Source organism: Mastomys coucha, unplaced genomic scaffold (genome assembly GCF_008632895.1).
Source record: "Mastomys coucha isolate ucsf_1 unplaced genomic scaffold, UCSF_Mcou_1 pScaffold3, whole genome shotgun sequence".
Classification (NCBI taxonomy): domain Eukaryota; kingdom Metazoa; phylum Chordata; class Mammalia; order Rodentia; family Muridae; genus Mastomys; species Mastomys coucha.
This window is the reverse complement of record NW_022196909.1, coordinates 47,990,437-48,005,314: the sequence shown is the minus strand read 5'-3', so window position 1 is coordinate 48,005,314 and position 14,878 is coordinate 47,990,437. Positions and strand designations below refer to the sequence as shown.

Sequence of the window (14,878 nt, the reverse complement as noted above, 5' to 3'; positions counted from 1 at the left end):
CCCAGCTTTGGGCCTGGAAGGCCGCTGTCGTGGGAAGGTGGGGCACTCGCAAAGTTCCTCTCACCCATACTTGAAACATGGCAAAAACACCGAGACCATTTCTTCCACAGGAAATCTGGTCTGAACTCTACCTACTACCACAATGCCAGGGCGAGAGAGGGCTGAGCCTTGGACCTGCTCAACAGCGGCAAGCCACGAGGGCGCTCGGCCCCACGGGCGACAGCCAGGCTGAGGAAGCTCAAACGCCCTTTCCGCCTTCACTAGGCCCACCAAGAGCACTACTGGCTGCTCAGCCAGGACTGAGCTCGAAGCCCCCACAGGAAGGAAGAGCGGCCCCGGCAGATGGCGGGAACTCTCCGGGATCAGCCTCAAAGGTCACCGTCTGTCGCAGCCTGCCTGCTCCCGGCTCTTCTGCCTCGGTGGAGTGTCTCACGCTGACTTGAGGCCCAGCTCCAAGCTGGGTGTGACATTTCCTGCGGGCTGACTGTGTGCCAGGCACTGGGCTGCCCTTGCTCAGAGCCCCCCTTCCACACACACACACACACACCTCCTAATTCCATCTGCCTGGCCAAGGGGGTTGCAGTTGCCATTCACCTTGCAAAGGAAGATACTAAGAGAGAATAAGGCTGACCGCATGATCAACCCAAGTCCACCAAGGACTCTGGCCGACCTCTCCTCCAGGCCTCGGCTCTCTCCCATGCAAAATGAATAGTGACTCAGGGAGTCTGGCTTCCTCTGAGTTCTTACAAGGACACAGGTTGGAGCCTTCAGTCTATCCGGACCACCCTCAACATCTGCTTTCAGAAGAGCCTCCTGGTCCATTCCCACAGGTCCATCCACAGGGATGTCAATGACTGATGCAGTAAGTGGGGTGGTAGCGACTCTGGAGGGACCAGGACTAAACCTCAGGCCTCACCGTGCCTAGCGTTGTCACCACCACATGGCATACACAGCCACATCCTCCTCAGTGAGTCTGGACCCTCAGCAAGGTGTCCTCCACACGCTCATTCTCCCTCTCTTGTGAGAACAGGCCACGCTGAGGCAATAGGATCGGGATGGATGGGGTTGCTAGGCCTGTGGGTCCCCAGAGTCAGGCATCTGCTCCCCAAAGATGGCCTGGGTTTCCATCCACTTTGCTCACTGGGTGATCGCGCGAGCTTCTAGAAGAAGCAAGGAGATCTGGCCCCTGACAGCTCCAGACCACAGCTCCAGCCCTGATTGCATCCCAGTAGCACCCTCCGGGCAGGCTGTCCCCCCTGCAATCTCCTCAGAGAGAAGAAAATCAGCCATCGCAACAGCAGAACCCAGTCCCCTGGCCAAGAATTAGTCTCCATCAGGGCTGGGAGGCAGAGGAGCTGGGCGGTGACTGCACCCCATATACCCCCAGATATCCACACACCCCAGAGACGGCTCCCAGCTCCCCTTCGACCGGCCTGGAGTCAACCTTCTTGCCTCTGTAAATGGCTTTTGGGTTTCTGGTCCAATCTCTCATCTCTCTCTCAGTTTCATTGGCGAAGAAGCCTCATGTCTCCAGCTTGGACCATTAACATCACGAAAAGGGACCCAGGGAACACAGACCTTTCCTGCCCCCCTGCCCCTCCGTCTCTCCAGTGTAGCCTGCCTGCCTCAACACACATACACCAATCCCTGCGGTCCTACAAGGTGCAGGCCTGGCAGAGAAGCCTCTTCACATCTGACAGAGGGATGGAGGGACAGAGGGACAGAGGACAAGGAGTCCCTGAGCCCTGGCCAACTGTGTCTGTCTCTGGGTAAAATGCCTCCCAAATTCTAGCCACCTCCATCTCAGGGGCCTTGAGCCCCTTGTCCCCTTGTGAGTATGCGTTGAAGTCTAACATCGAGACAGGCCGTTCTGTGGCCTCAACACCCAGAATGTCAGGGGTCCAGGGACACCCCCATCACCAGGGTTCTCCCCCAGAGGAAGTAGATACTGGGAAGTCCCTACATTCTAGAGTGTTAGGAGAAGAGTCTCAGGATCCCATGCAAGGCTCGCCTGCCACAAGCTGGAGGCTGGGCCAGCATCACTGGGAGCACACTGGGATAGCCCAGGCTGCCTCCCTCCCAGGCCTGGCAGGGCCTGGGTGACTCAGCAGTCCCACAACCATCACTGAAGCAGGCCTGGAACAGCCAGACCCGGTTTTCCCATTGTCCCCTCCTCTCCATGGGAGGACCCAACCAGGCTGCTCACTCCAGCGGAGCACTCTGAGAGCCCATGAGACGATCAGGATCACTGGGGTGGGGTGGGGGTCGGGGGGCCGCAGAGACTCCTTGAGATGTCCACTTTGGGGCAGCATCTCCTCAGAGATTCCTGCTGCTCCTACGCCCAAATCATCAAACCAACAGCCCAGGAGCCGGCCATCCTGGAGCCACCGCAGGAGCACACATGTATGTGCACACACACTTATGATGGCTGCAGATGCTGGCAGGGTACACTTTGCAGTGGGGGTTACCTGACAGTCGCCATTCTACCTCATCAGATGAGGACCTTTCTCTTTTTCATCCCCCTCCCCTGAGGCACACACACCACACCACACCACCCCCAAGTACTGACGCATCCTCGGAGTTAGACAAATGAGCTCCAGGTGAGAGGGATCCGCTCCTCTCCTCCTACCCCTAGTGGCTCAGACAGCCTCTTACAGACCTCAGCGACAAAGGGGCCCCAGAGGTCAGAGTCAGAGGGAAGGAAGGGACCGGCAGCCTCATCAGATCCCTTCCACCTCCTCCCACTTCCCCACCATCACCACCGCTCAGACCACGTACGGGGAGCAAAAGAGGCAGGCTTGGGGGTGGGGGCAGCTGGTGCATAATTATTGGTAAAATGCTTGTAACGTTTTTTTTTTCCCTTCCCCTCTCCCCAGTAGCTTTCAGTTGTTTTAGCAGCTTAGCAAGCACTTGGCTCCAATTGAATTGCAAATCAGCAGCTCTTGCCCCGGGAAGAGAAGAAAGGGAGGTGGTGGAGGGGGCCGGGAGGGGCTAGGAAGGGAGAGAAGGAAAACGTAGAGGAGGAGGAGGGCAGAGGGTAGAGGGAAGGATGCGAGGGAGACCGGGGCTAGGTTCAGGTAGCAGGGCTAGGCCTAGAGTTTAGCCGAACCCCCTTCTCCCTTCATCCTCCTGACCCACAACCCCGCCCCCATCTGAAAACCAGGACACTCCTCTCCAGCCGGAACCGGAGGGCGGGCTGGGAGGGCCACCGGGGGCTTCCTTGACTAACCAGAAGAAAACACATCTTTCGTGGGAATTGCAATTATTTGAAAACAATGTCAAAACAAAAGTCTTGCTTTTTCCTCCCCCTGGCAATCTGTAACATTGTGGTTTCCATTCCATATCTTGTCTGTCTGCCCTTCCATCGATCCACCTGTCTTCTATCTGTCTGTCTGCCTCTCTCTCTTTAATGTTCTTTCACATACTTCCAGCCCTCTCCAGGTTCCGGGTCTAACGGGTAAGCCTGTGTGGGTTCTGCTTCAGGACCATGGTCAGCACCAAGACCCCGTCCCTCGGCTCACCCTCATTCCAGGTTCCAGCTTCCAACACAGGGTCAGCCACCAGAGCCAAGCTGTCCCATTCTCCCACACTCAGGAAGAGGAGGGAGTCATCAGCCAGGCACCCTGGGCCATGGAGGGCACTAACCTTGAAGAGGCGGAGGATGTTGGCCACCATGATGGAGACGGAGCTCCCCGAAGCTCCAATGACACCCACCACTCTCTCGGGCTTGGTGATGATGGGTGGGCCCCCGCTGCCGCAGCGGACCTCCGTGCCGTCCTTCTCGATGAGCGCCTGCACAAAGGTCAGTGACTGCTCCAGGGCGTGGGTGTCCCTGGAGCAGGTGTCCAGAATGCGGGCGCCCAACGTGATGTTGGGCAGTAGGTCCGGGTCATTGTTGATGCGGTCCAGGGCAAACAGCATGGCCTCCAGTCGGTGAATGCCTTTCTCCTTCTTCAGCTCCCCGCAGGCCTTGCCCTCGGAGCCGCGACCGTGGACAGGAAACAGGCCTCCCAGCGTGATGTCCCCATCGATGCGGATAGAGTTCATGTGGGGGTGGCCCTTGGGCTTCCCTAGGGACAAAGGCACCCAGGGGCCATAAAGGTTGAGGAGTAGACAGAGGGGTAGCCGGGCCCACCACCAGGCCCAGCCTCCCTTCCCAGACATTGCGGAAAGGCCTAGAGACCCATGAATAGTGGGCCCCACTCCTAGCCCTAGCAGGCGCTGGGTCCCATGATCTGGGTATACATGATCAGCTCAGCGTCAGAAGCAGGATGACCGATGAGGGTCGACAACGGGATGGCCCATTCTAGAGATCTCTCCTCCTCCTCCTCTTTGATACTTGAGTGGAGCTCAGCGGCCCACACAGGCCAAACCCACAGACGACAGCCAGCAGCCAGAGCTACAGGAGATCTCAAATCCTTGTCCCCACGTCCTGAAGGCCAGATTTCCGTGTCTGGCTGTGGAAAGGGAGCCGAGCTCCTATCCTGGTAGAGGATCTTATAGCATCAAGGGGAAAACAGCTTCGGTCACTGCTGCCAACCTGGGAAAGAGAGAGAGAGATGATCAACCCAGCCCCGAAGCAGACATTAACTGGTGTGATCTCTCATCGGGAGCCTGGGAGAGAGAGCGCAGAGGTTATCAGCAAAGCTGCCATAAATCTCTTCTTGATTTCCAGGGCTGAGGCCCAGCTCCTAGGAAAATGCAGAGCTGGAAGCAGAAACTGGGTCACGTTGGAAGACCTTCGCTGGCCGGGCCCACTGCCCCCAGAGGCCAGGCCGCCAAGAGAATTACTCCTAGGGACAGCAAGCATGGCTGAGGAGGAATGAGCCCCCGGCCCTCAGAAGCTATAGTGAAATACTAACCCTGCCAGTCCAACCTCACGAGAGACTGAGGAGACTGAGGAGAGAGACCCTGGGAGGCAGGCGGCCTGCCCTGTAAGGCAGTATAGTATCGTGTAGTACTGGCTGAACCCAGGCCAAGAGCTGTAACTCCAAAGGCTGGGAAAAAGTGAGAATCTGGGATCCAGAGATGGTCCCCCCACTTCCCCATGTTCACCCCAGCCACCCAAGCGCCCAGGCAGAGAGAAAAGCCAGGCTCCTTCCTCTTGTCCCTCCAGTCTCCCTGCCTCAACCTCCTCCGGCCTCCCTTCATCTCTGTCTGCCCCAGTGGGGCTCAGGTTGCAGCCTGAGCCTCTGCCCATTACTGCCATCATTGTTGTTATTGTTGTTGCGATTAAATATTTATCTGCAGGGGTAGAGAAGAAAACAAAGCTCTTCCTCATTCTCACAGCTAATTTGGGCTAATTTCCCCTGGGGATTCTGCCTCCCCCACCCGACTCCCCCACCCCCTGAAGCCAGCAGCCACCTCCCTCTACTTCAGAGGCCACCAGAAGAATGGCTGGTAGTTGAGTCAGGGCTGGGCTAAGAGGTGACCGACCCCATGACCCCTTCTCCATGGGTGTCTCAAGTGAAGGCCAACTAGCCATTTGGCTACTCTCTGCCTCGGTTTCCTGCACTACTAGAAATGGAGCTGGGGTCTGGATTGAAGATATCCCGCTAGAAATGGGGTGCCTCCCTCAAGGCCGAAGAGGGTTCTGGGAACCATCCCTCCCCATCTAGCCAGTCCTACTGAAGCCCAAGGAGAGAGAAGGATGCCAGACTGGATTATAGCCTCAGTCTCTGGGCTTCTCTGACCTCGGGGGTCCTCACACTAAGTGTTTCGGGACTGGGAGTTGAACCCAAGGTCTAGCACAGCCTAAGCAAGCTCTCCACCACTGAGCTACAAGGCTAGACCTCAAACAGTCCATCTGCAACAGGCCCTCAACAGCCAAGGCTCTAGTGACAAATTCCACTTAGCCTTGCTCTATCAGCAAACTGGTAGCCCGAGGCATCTCCTAACTGTCCCAGAGTCACCCAGCAGATCAAGATGTGTCCAGTCTAGAAACAGAGCAAACCGAGAACCTGGAAGAACCACCTTATCCAAGACCCAGGGACCTGGCACCAGAGCTACAGCCAATGTCTTAGGGGTGATTTTTGTTTGTTTGTTTGTTTGTTCGTTTGTTTGTTTTTTCAAGACAGGGTTTCTCTGTATAGCCCTGGCTGTCCTGGAGCTCACTCTGTAGACCAGGCTGGCTGGAACGCAGAAATCCGCCTGCCTCTGCCTCCCAAGTACTGGGATTAAAGGTGTGTGTGTGTGTGTGTGTGTGTGTGTGTGTGTGTGTGTGCGTGCGTGCGTGCGTGCGTGCGTGCGTGCGCCACCACCGCCCAGCAGGGGTGATCTTAAGGCTACCTCTGCTCAATGGTCTATCATCTCTTGCCCCTCAGGAGAACGGCTGTATGATAATCGCTTTCTGGGTGACTCCCTGGGAATTGCTGGACTGGGGAGTAGATAGTTTACAGGCAGTTAGAAAGAGATTGGGGTCACCATAGGGGTCCCTGAGCCCTGCCCTGCCCTCTACTGGGTGTCTTGTTCAAATACATAAGTTCTGGATGTTGGGAGAGACTCCAGTCTAGGCACCAGGCTGGCTCCTCCAGGACATCGGCAGCCATCGCTGAAATGGCGTGTGTACAGCCAGGGTATGGGCATGCCTTACATCTGCCAAGAGGTCACCGGATGGTTCAGACAACGACGGGGGGGGGGGGGTTGGCTGGTGGAGAAACATGACACCCCGCCCCGGGGTTGGGTGGAATGTCCAGCCCCGTCCCGCCGAGGCAGCAGCTGCAGCACTAAGTGGTTCAGCCACACAGAGCCCACGGCCCCAGTGTATGTGCACGCTGCCCTGCGGTCTGGTCACCCCCTCTGCCGTGTTGGGCACACCACTCAGGCCTTCTGAGTTCACAGCTGTTTCTATGGGTGTCACATGGGGGGGTGGGGTTTGCACCCTGACAGAACATGAGTTTACCTCAGGGCCAGCTGGTACAGGGAGCTTGCATGAAACAGCTTGTGACAGTGACCTACACAGCCTGCAGCTCTTTCCAGGGGTTCGCTGACAGCTTCTCCTACGGGCTCAGCCCACCGCCCACATGTGGGAACCGTCAGGCCACGGAGAGAAGGAAGCCCAACACAAACAGGGCCAGAATCAGGAGCCCTGAAGGCACTTGCACTGCCAAACTTCCCACATGCCTCCCTCCCGGGGTTGGATCCCAGTTCCTGACCAGAACAAGTCCTTGGGCTCCCCTGGGTTTGGCAGACAAGCCTCCCTCGGGCCCCCCAGCCCACCCCCATCTTTTGATGCTGTAATAGGAACAAGAGGAAGTGAAAAATGCCCTGCAAGGAGGCAGAGAGCAGCCCTGGGGATGCCAGTCTCCACCTGCAGGGAAAGCGGGAGCTCTTTGATGCCCGTGCCCCAGGCCCAGACTCTCTCCCCAACCCCCACTAATTTCAAAATAGCCACGGAAGCTCAAATAGGTCAACAAGAAGCACCTGTCTCCAGGAGGAGCCCCCAGGATGGCTGCATCTCACTCCTCTCCTCCTGCTCCCCTCCCACTCCCCCTGCCTTGGTTCTCCCCACTAGCCCTGGCCACAGGCTTCTTCAGGGTGGACGGCAACAACGCAGAGGAGGAGAGAAGCGGCGTTGCCTCGGCCTAGCACACGCTCACAAGCCAACGGTAAGGCATGTTCCAGAGCGTACTCTTCACGGATGAGCTCATAGAGGGAACTTGGGACGGGTTGCAACCTGGGAGGGGTGAGGCCCCAGAGGGCCTGTGTCACCCAAGGCTGGTGTGTGAGAGGGCTCGGGAACCCGTCATGTTGGCAACGCAAAGTCACCTCAAGCAGGTCCTTCATGCTTTTCTGACTTCAACGGCTCCTCCCCAGACATAGCCCAACCCAGAAAGAGTGACCAAAGAGCGACCACCAGGCCTGGGGAACCACAATCCACCAAAACTCCAGCCATCTTTCACTGAGCCAACGCCTATCCCTCCAAAGCTAACCGAAGGATCCAAAACCCCAACACCTGAATCGAGCGCAGAAAACAGGGAGTTAGTTGTACCTGTCACCGGATGAGGTGGGAGCCACTAGACTCAATCCTCTGAGGGTGTGCCCCAAGAGACATGTGGGTACTCAGGGGGGGACCAAGCCATCACTGGGATGCTGTAGGCAGAGCCCAGACCACATCTTCAGTCCTCCTGAGCCTTGCTCCAGAGCCTCAGCTTAACGGCCATCTTGGATGCCAGGTGCTCATCAAGCTGGAGACTATGAATGGATGAGTGGAGACTGTCATATACCTCGGCTGTATAGACACCAATTGGCCCACATCTCACACCCTAAAAGGCAAGGGGAAAGAGAACCAGGGGCCTCTCCCCACTTCATGTCTGAGCATCTCTCCACCACCCCCAGGACCCCAACACCCAGCAAAGGATTAGTTTGTGAGTCAGTATCCTACCAGAGGGATTTGGCCAGTGCCTGGACTTGAGAAGCAGGTCACTCGAAACCTCCCCTGACCCACAGTGGGAAAGTCTAAAACAACCCTGCCTGAGACCAGCGTGGCAGACCCACGGGCAGGCATACAGCCTCCCATGGGACAGCAGGCTATGTCCTCCATGGCCTCTGCACCCCGGCATGCCACCTGTACATGCCAAGCATGTATGGAGCGGGGACAAGGGGGGCCCGCGCTGCTCCCTAGGGGCCAGTACTGCATTTACAAGACTCTATGACACCCAGAGTGATTCTAAAGGTGTTACTTGGGGTTTCAGGCTGTAAACAGGACTGCCTGGCAGAGCCGAGGCAGTCTGGAACTTTCCCACCCAGCTGATCAGACTTATTAAAGAGCTGAGGTCCCACAGCCACAGACTGGGGACAGAGGGTGTGGTGGCAGTACCCAGCTCTGGAAACCCCACAAGCCAGACAGCTGGCGCTCCCACACTGGGAGCGCCACCAAATCCCGAAGCCCACATCACATACTCCAGGCAGGCCTTTAGGTTCTACCAGAGCACAGGCCTGATTCAGTGGTGACTGGAGGAATATGTTTGGAAGGGGAGAAGGGAATGGGAAGTAGGGAGGACAGAGAGAGAGTAACGTCCCAGCTTAATATTGATAGGAACCAGGACAAAAACATGGCGCCCATTGTCCTCTACTACTGCTCTGATGGTGACAGCAGAGACCCTCCTCCCCCAGGAAATCTGCCCTGAGTGCTCTCATTCATACAACAGATATTGGTCTTAACGATGCTAAAAGCTGATGCTTGGGGAGGGGGGGGAAGGTGGCACCATGGGGGCACGTGTGACCAGCTCCTTTATGTCTCCTGCGCTTCATCCACGCTTCAGGACACACAATAACATGCTCAATCAATGACAGGCAGAGACAGGTCCAGCCCAGAGCCGGTCATGCAGCTCCACTGAGGCAGATCAAGGACAGACAGACAGCAGCCGTGTCTGCAGCCCTCTGAGAAAGGACGAGGCCCTTGAACCAAACTCCCGAGACCCTCGTGTGTGCTCAGGCACCGGACGCACTCCCTTTGGCCGGGACTGTTCAATCAAATATGGCTGCGAGCCTACGCTGTCCCCTGCCCTGCTGTGCCTCAGAGACACACACCCGTGCAGCTGACCCTGGGGATGAAGAGGGGCCCAAAAGCCATGCAGCACTGCAGGAGGATGGGGGAAGGTACCCAGAGGAACCCCTTGGTAAGAGGGTCATGAGGGAAGGTTTCTCTGAGGAGGTGCTGTAAAAGAGAAAGCAAAGAAGTCAGGAGGGATACGCCCTGCCCTGCCGTTTTCCTGAGCAGAAGCCAGGAAGGGACCACCCGGACAAAGGCCCTGAGGCTGGCTGGCACTTAACCTCTGTGTCTGGACAGCAGGTCCAGAGGGCAGGGAGGGAGCAGAGGGATTTGCTGAGGGGAAATGCCAGAGAGGGTAACTGGCTAAGGTCAAGCCTGACTCTGTGGTCACTGCACAAAAAAAAATGGGAGCTTTGAGCTCAGCGACAAGACAAACCTCAGGCCCAGAAGGACAGGCACCTGCGTAGGCCGCAGGTCAGCAGAAAGTCTCCTCACCAAAGCTCAGGGCCACGGCCATCCATCCCACCAACTCTAGGCCGGAAACACCCACTGCCTGCCTTCTGGGGGGGGCATCAAAGTTCACACTGGCTCCTCCAACCTGCAGGCCCGGGAGTCCACGGCCCAGACCTCTCCCTCTCTCCTCCCCATCCCTCGACTCTGCCATGGTCCTCAGCTTCCCTGCACAAGACCCAAGTCCAGGAGTGTCTGTCTGAAAGCTGCTCTGAGGTTGCTCCCTCCTTGTCCTGCCCTCCTCCTAAAACCCAACACCTCACCCCACCCCCACCCCAGTGCTCCATGAACCCTGTGCTTAGCATCCTACACTTCACCCCACTCCCCAACCCCAGCTCTGCCTGAACCCTGTGCTTAGCGTCCTGCCCTAGAGCTGAGAACAGGACTCCATCCCTAGGCTGGCCACACAGAGGCCACAGGCCAGAAGTGGCCATGATGTCTGTGACAGACAGTGCCTGCCAGGGGCTGCAGCATTCAAGGCGAGTCCCTGCCTCTCCCCTCTGTATCTGGACCTGAAGAGAGCCCTGCATCAGGGCAGTGGCTTTGTTTTTTAACTAGAAGCCCTACCCTGGACCAGTAGACTCAAGGGCTGGTTTCTGTTGCTCAAGAAACTGGAGGGTAGCCAGAGAGCCCAAAACTCTGGCCTGTGCCCCAACCCCAACGCCTTGGTACAACCCACAGGAGCAGCTGGGCTCTCCTGGCCCTACAGTGACAATGACAAAGGTGGCCTTGCCTTTTCCCGGAGAGCGGTAGCTTTAACTAGATTGTCTCACTTGGGCCTAAAATGGCACAGGCTGTCATTATGAGCTGTCATTTCCCAATTACTGCAGATAATATCTACTTTAATTGAACAGGGTCCCGATAATGCCATTATGCACCGAGTTACCCAATTCATTTAATATATGCATGTACACACATGAGCCCCTGACGGCCACCAGGAGTCCGCTGTACAGACACATTCGTGAGATGATACTTTCGATGGGGGGCAGCAGCTTTCATTTAAGGGGTGACTGTCCTCAGAGTGCCCTACCAAGAAGCCAGAGAGGACAGGGAGGCGCCAGAACTGCCTCTGTGGGCGCGTGAGGCTCAGAGGTAGGGAGAGCTCTGGGCTAGGGCAGCTTGGAGCCCAGCAGTCGCTTCTCTGCAGGAACAAAGCTGACTGAAGAAGGTGAACCACAGGCTCAGGAGGGAGGAGCGAAAGGGCAGAGGGAGGTATTGCTGCACAGGGTGCAGGTAAGATGGACTGAGGAGCCAGTCTGCTCTCTAAGGACCCCAGGCAGGGACATGTCTCAATGCAGCTGTGTGCATGGGATGTATGGTGCACACACACATACACATGCATGCTCGTGCACATACGGAGACCAGAAGTAGATGGGTGTCTCCCTCCGTTTCTCCTCCCTGTTTATTGAGATGGGTTAAGGTACTCACTAAGCCTGTCTCTCCCTCCCCAGGGCTGGATTCCAGGCCCGCTGTCTCCTCACACAGATGCTGGCTTCCGAACTCAGGTCCTGGTGTTTGCCGGATGAACCAGCTTCCGGCTTCCTCTCAGTGCATCTCTGGTGCTCCTGGCTGACCAGGGCAGAGCTGACATTCTTGGAAATAAGCTTACAGGGAGTAACAGGAAGCTGCTGCTGTCTCTACACCAAGCCCCTCGGCTTCTTCTTCGGGTGGGCCTGCTCAGCCGGCAGGTCTTCTGTCAGACCGAAAGCCGGGCTGGGGCCTGGCTGCCGGCTCCCTCTCGACTTCTCCAGGTGGCAGAAGTTTCTGCAGAAATGCACTAACCTTCCGGTGGCAGGAGCTGACAGCCCAGCTGCCCGGTCCCCCGGAAAGTTGAGTTCCGGGCCGGGAGGAGGACAGTAGGGTGGGCAGATGTCTTGGGGTGGGTGGTAATTAGGGGCTGCTGCTCGGTGCTTGTAGGGAGAGGATGGGTCTGTCAGCCATAATTACAAGGCTCTGCCCCGTGTCTTCTTACCAGCTGTGGGGCCCTCAGGACAGGGACATACCCTCCCAGGCTCTCTGGCCAGCAAACTAGTCACTCACAGGCTAACTGCCAAGCTCCTGAGAAATCACACCTCCAACCGAAGCATGCAGAAGCCACGGACACAGGTCACAGGGGAAGGGAAGACCAGACCAGAGACCAGGCAAGCTGTTCAGCTCCCGGCCTGGTCCTATCTTCCGGCCTGCTCAGGGCCTGTTCTGTGTGAGGCTCAGCAGCCCCCATTCCCCTCTCTGAACATGCCTGAAAAATCCATCACCATTCATGGAATGTTCCTCTAGGCTAAACACTGCCAGCTTCCAGGGCAAAGGATCCTGTCTAAGGATGTCTTATCCCTGAACGGTAGGAAGCCGATGAGAACAGTATTCCCCAGGAGGGCAGACGTGCAACTCCGGGGCTGAGCAGATCTCAAAGGTCCCACCCAAGACAAGAGTGACCAGGGCTGGGGGGCTCCTCCAGGGACCGACCTTCTACTCAGAACCAACATCCACAGCCCCGGGGCCTGCAATGCTCCTCTGTGATGGTCTCCGGCAACCCCCACGGGAGTCTCTGAGCTTCTACTGGGAGCAGCTCAGGATAGCTCCCAAGTTCTCAGCTCTTTACCAATGGCTTGCCACCTCCTCCCGTGCACAGGGAACTGAGCCCAGGGGAAAAGGGGGCAAGATCAAGTCACCTGAGAGGTAGGGAGCTGTCATGTGGCTGCCCAGGGCTGCTTGGGTGTAAGGCTGAGCTGGAGATCCCCTCTAGCAACCTGAGGTGCTCAGAAGGGTCGCACTGGCCTTTCTGCCTGCCCTAAGTCCCATCCAGAATCCAGAGTAGAGGCGGTCGGGCTCTAACACACACACACACACACACACACACACACACACACACACCCCTCCCGCCAGACTCACAGCAAGGGTGGCATCACACTGCCACTGTGGCTCGCGGCACCCTAGCCCTGAAAGCCAGTTCAGAGGGTGTCCCCAAAAGCCAGCTTTCTCCCTAGCCAGGGGCAGCCGACAGTGAGGAGAACAAGGAGAAGAAAACCAGGTAGCCCCCCTGCAGAAAGGATTGTCTGAGAGTGCCGCTCAAGGCCCAGGGGCAGAGGGCGCTCGTCCTTTGGGCTCAGGACTCCCCGCCGCTGTGCCGCTGCCCCAGCTCAGCACAAACAGCCACGCAGCGCCGGGTGCGGGGTGCGGGGGCGCAGCGCACAGTCAGGCCTCCACCTCGGCCCCGCCCCCGCGCGGGGAGGGGACACGGTTGCCCGCGGGCTCGGGGAAGCGACCCCGGAGCAGGGACCTCCCCCGCCACACGCGCGCTCACACGGAGCCCTTAGAGACGCTCGGTTCACCTGGGTTTCAGAGAGGGTATGGTCCCAAGTGTCCAGAAAAAGCCTGACCTCGGGTCCCGGGGCTGCGGAGAGACCCCCAGACCTGCAGCGCCACCGCAAACCACGGCGGCGGCTGCGGGCGGGCGGGCGGGAGGCGCTTCGGCTCCAGCCAGTGGCGAAGGTGGTGCCGGGGCTGGACGCGGTTCTCAGAGCAGGGAGCCTCAACGCCGGGGCTGGCGCTGCCCTCTGGCCGAGACCACGGGGCAAAGGCGCACAGCGCGCCCCGCGCCCCCAACAGCCTAGCCTCTCCGCAGAGGGGGCGCGCGGGTGTCACCATCCCAATTGGGGCCAACTCCACCTGTCATCGGTGCAGCCCAGTCACAGCCCCCATCCCACTTTCCCCCAGACCCGCAGACAGCAGTGCCCCGTCCCCGAGGGGGCAGCGGAGGGGCGGCCCCAGCCCGGAGGGAAGCAAGCCCCTGTCCCCGGGTCCCGCGCCCTCCTCCCGGAACTAGGGAGCTCGCGGAGGCCACCTCCTCAAACGCCGGGGTCCCCGCTGCAGCCCGAGCTCCCGGAGGCCGGAGGGCATCGTCCCCTCCGCCCGTGCCCCTCGGGCCACAACTCACCGAGCATCGGCGAGGTGAACGCCGCGGCCAGGGGTCGGCTGCGCCCGGGGAGCGCAGGGAGGCGGCGGCCAGCCCTTAGCTGCTCGCCGTGCCGGGAGCCCGGGCCGCGGCGGGTGGCGCTGACGCTGCGGACCAAACCGGGCGCCGAGCCGCCGGCGGTCCCGGGCGCGGCGGGGAGGAGCTGGCGGCCGCTTTGGCCGGAGCCTCCGAGCAGCGAGCGGCGGCGCTCGGCGGCTGCTCCCGGGAAGCTGGAGCTGGGAGCGGCCGCCACGGTGCCCGTGCTGCTGCTGCTGCCGCTGCCGCCGCCGCCGCCGCCGCCGCGGAGCCCGAGAGCGCGGGCGAGGCGGTGCGGGGCGCTGCGTGCGCCGAGGCTCGGGGCTGGGGAGCGAGCGCAGCCGGCCGGGGTGCGGGCACCTGGCGGCGGCGGCGGCGGCAGCGGCAGCGGCGGCGGCGGGGAGAAAATGAGAGCGTGCGAGCCTGGCACCGGGAGCCGGGCGGCGCGGGAGGGGCGCGAGCGCCGGGAGCGCGGGCCGAGGGCCGAGGGGGCCGCACGGCTCCCGGCGCCCACCGCCCTGCCGCACCACCGCACGCGCGAGCCCAGCCCGCAAGTTTGCGCCGCGAGTGCGGGGCGAGCGCGCCACGCTTCCGCCGGCCTTTTAAAGAGCGAGAGCCCGGGTCCACCCCCACACACCCGCACCTCCACCTCCGGAAGCTGGGACTCGCCACCCCTCCACGCCCTCCCCGCCGGCGGCTCCCGCTCCCTCCGCACCCCGCGGTCGCCCGCTCCGGGAAGCCTACCCTCTTACACTCCTCCCATCCACCCACCCCCCAGCCCCCCTAATCAGCCCCGTGCGCGTGCCAGCTCACTACCCTGGCACCCCAAAGACGTGGCAGAGACTCCCACTCCTCACCCCCACAAGTCGAGGGTCAGGGGACCCAGC

General features: G+C 59.5%; 1 protein-coding gene across 2 annotated transcripts in view; it reads right to left on the bottom strand.

Annotated features, from left to right (window-relative positions):
- Positions 1–14,878, bottom strand: part of Grm4 (glutamate metabotropic receptor 4) — an 88,460-nt gene extending 73,582 nt beyond the window's left edge. Inside the window, exons 1-2 of one of the 2 annotated variants that reach the window (XM_031347907.1) lie at positions 14,849–14,878; positions 3,646–4,540 (exon numbers count right to left, since the gene is read on the bottom strand). In XM_031347907.1, the coding sequence (XP_031203767.1) occupies positions 3,646–4,164 (519 nt within the window). In that variant the 5' untranslated portion in view covers positions 4,165–4,540; positions 14,849–14,878. Of the gene's footprint in view, positions 1–3,645; positions 4,541–13,937; positions 14,225–14,848 lie in introns of those variants that run through there. The other variant, XM_031347906.1, reaches the window with a different exon arrangement.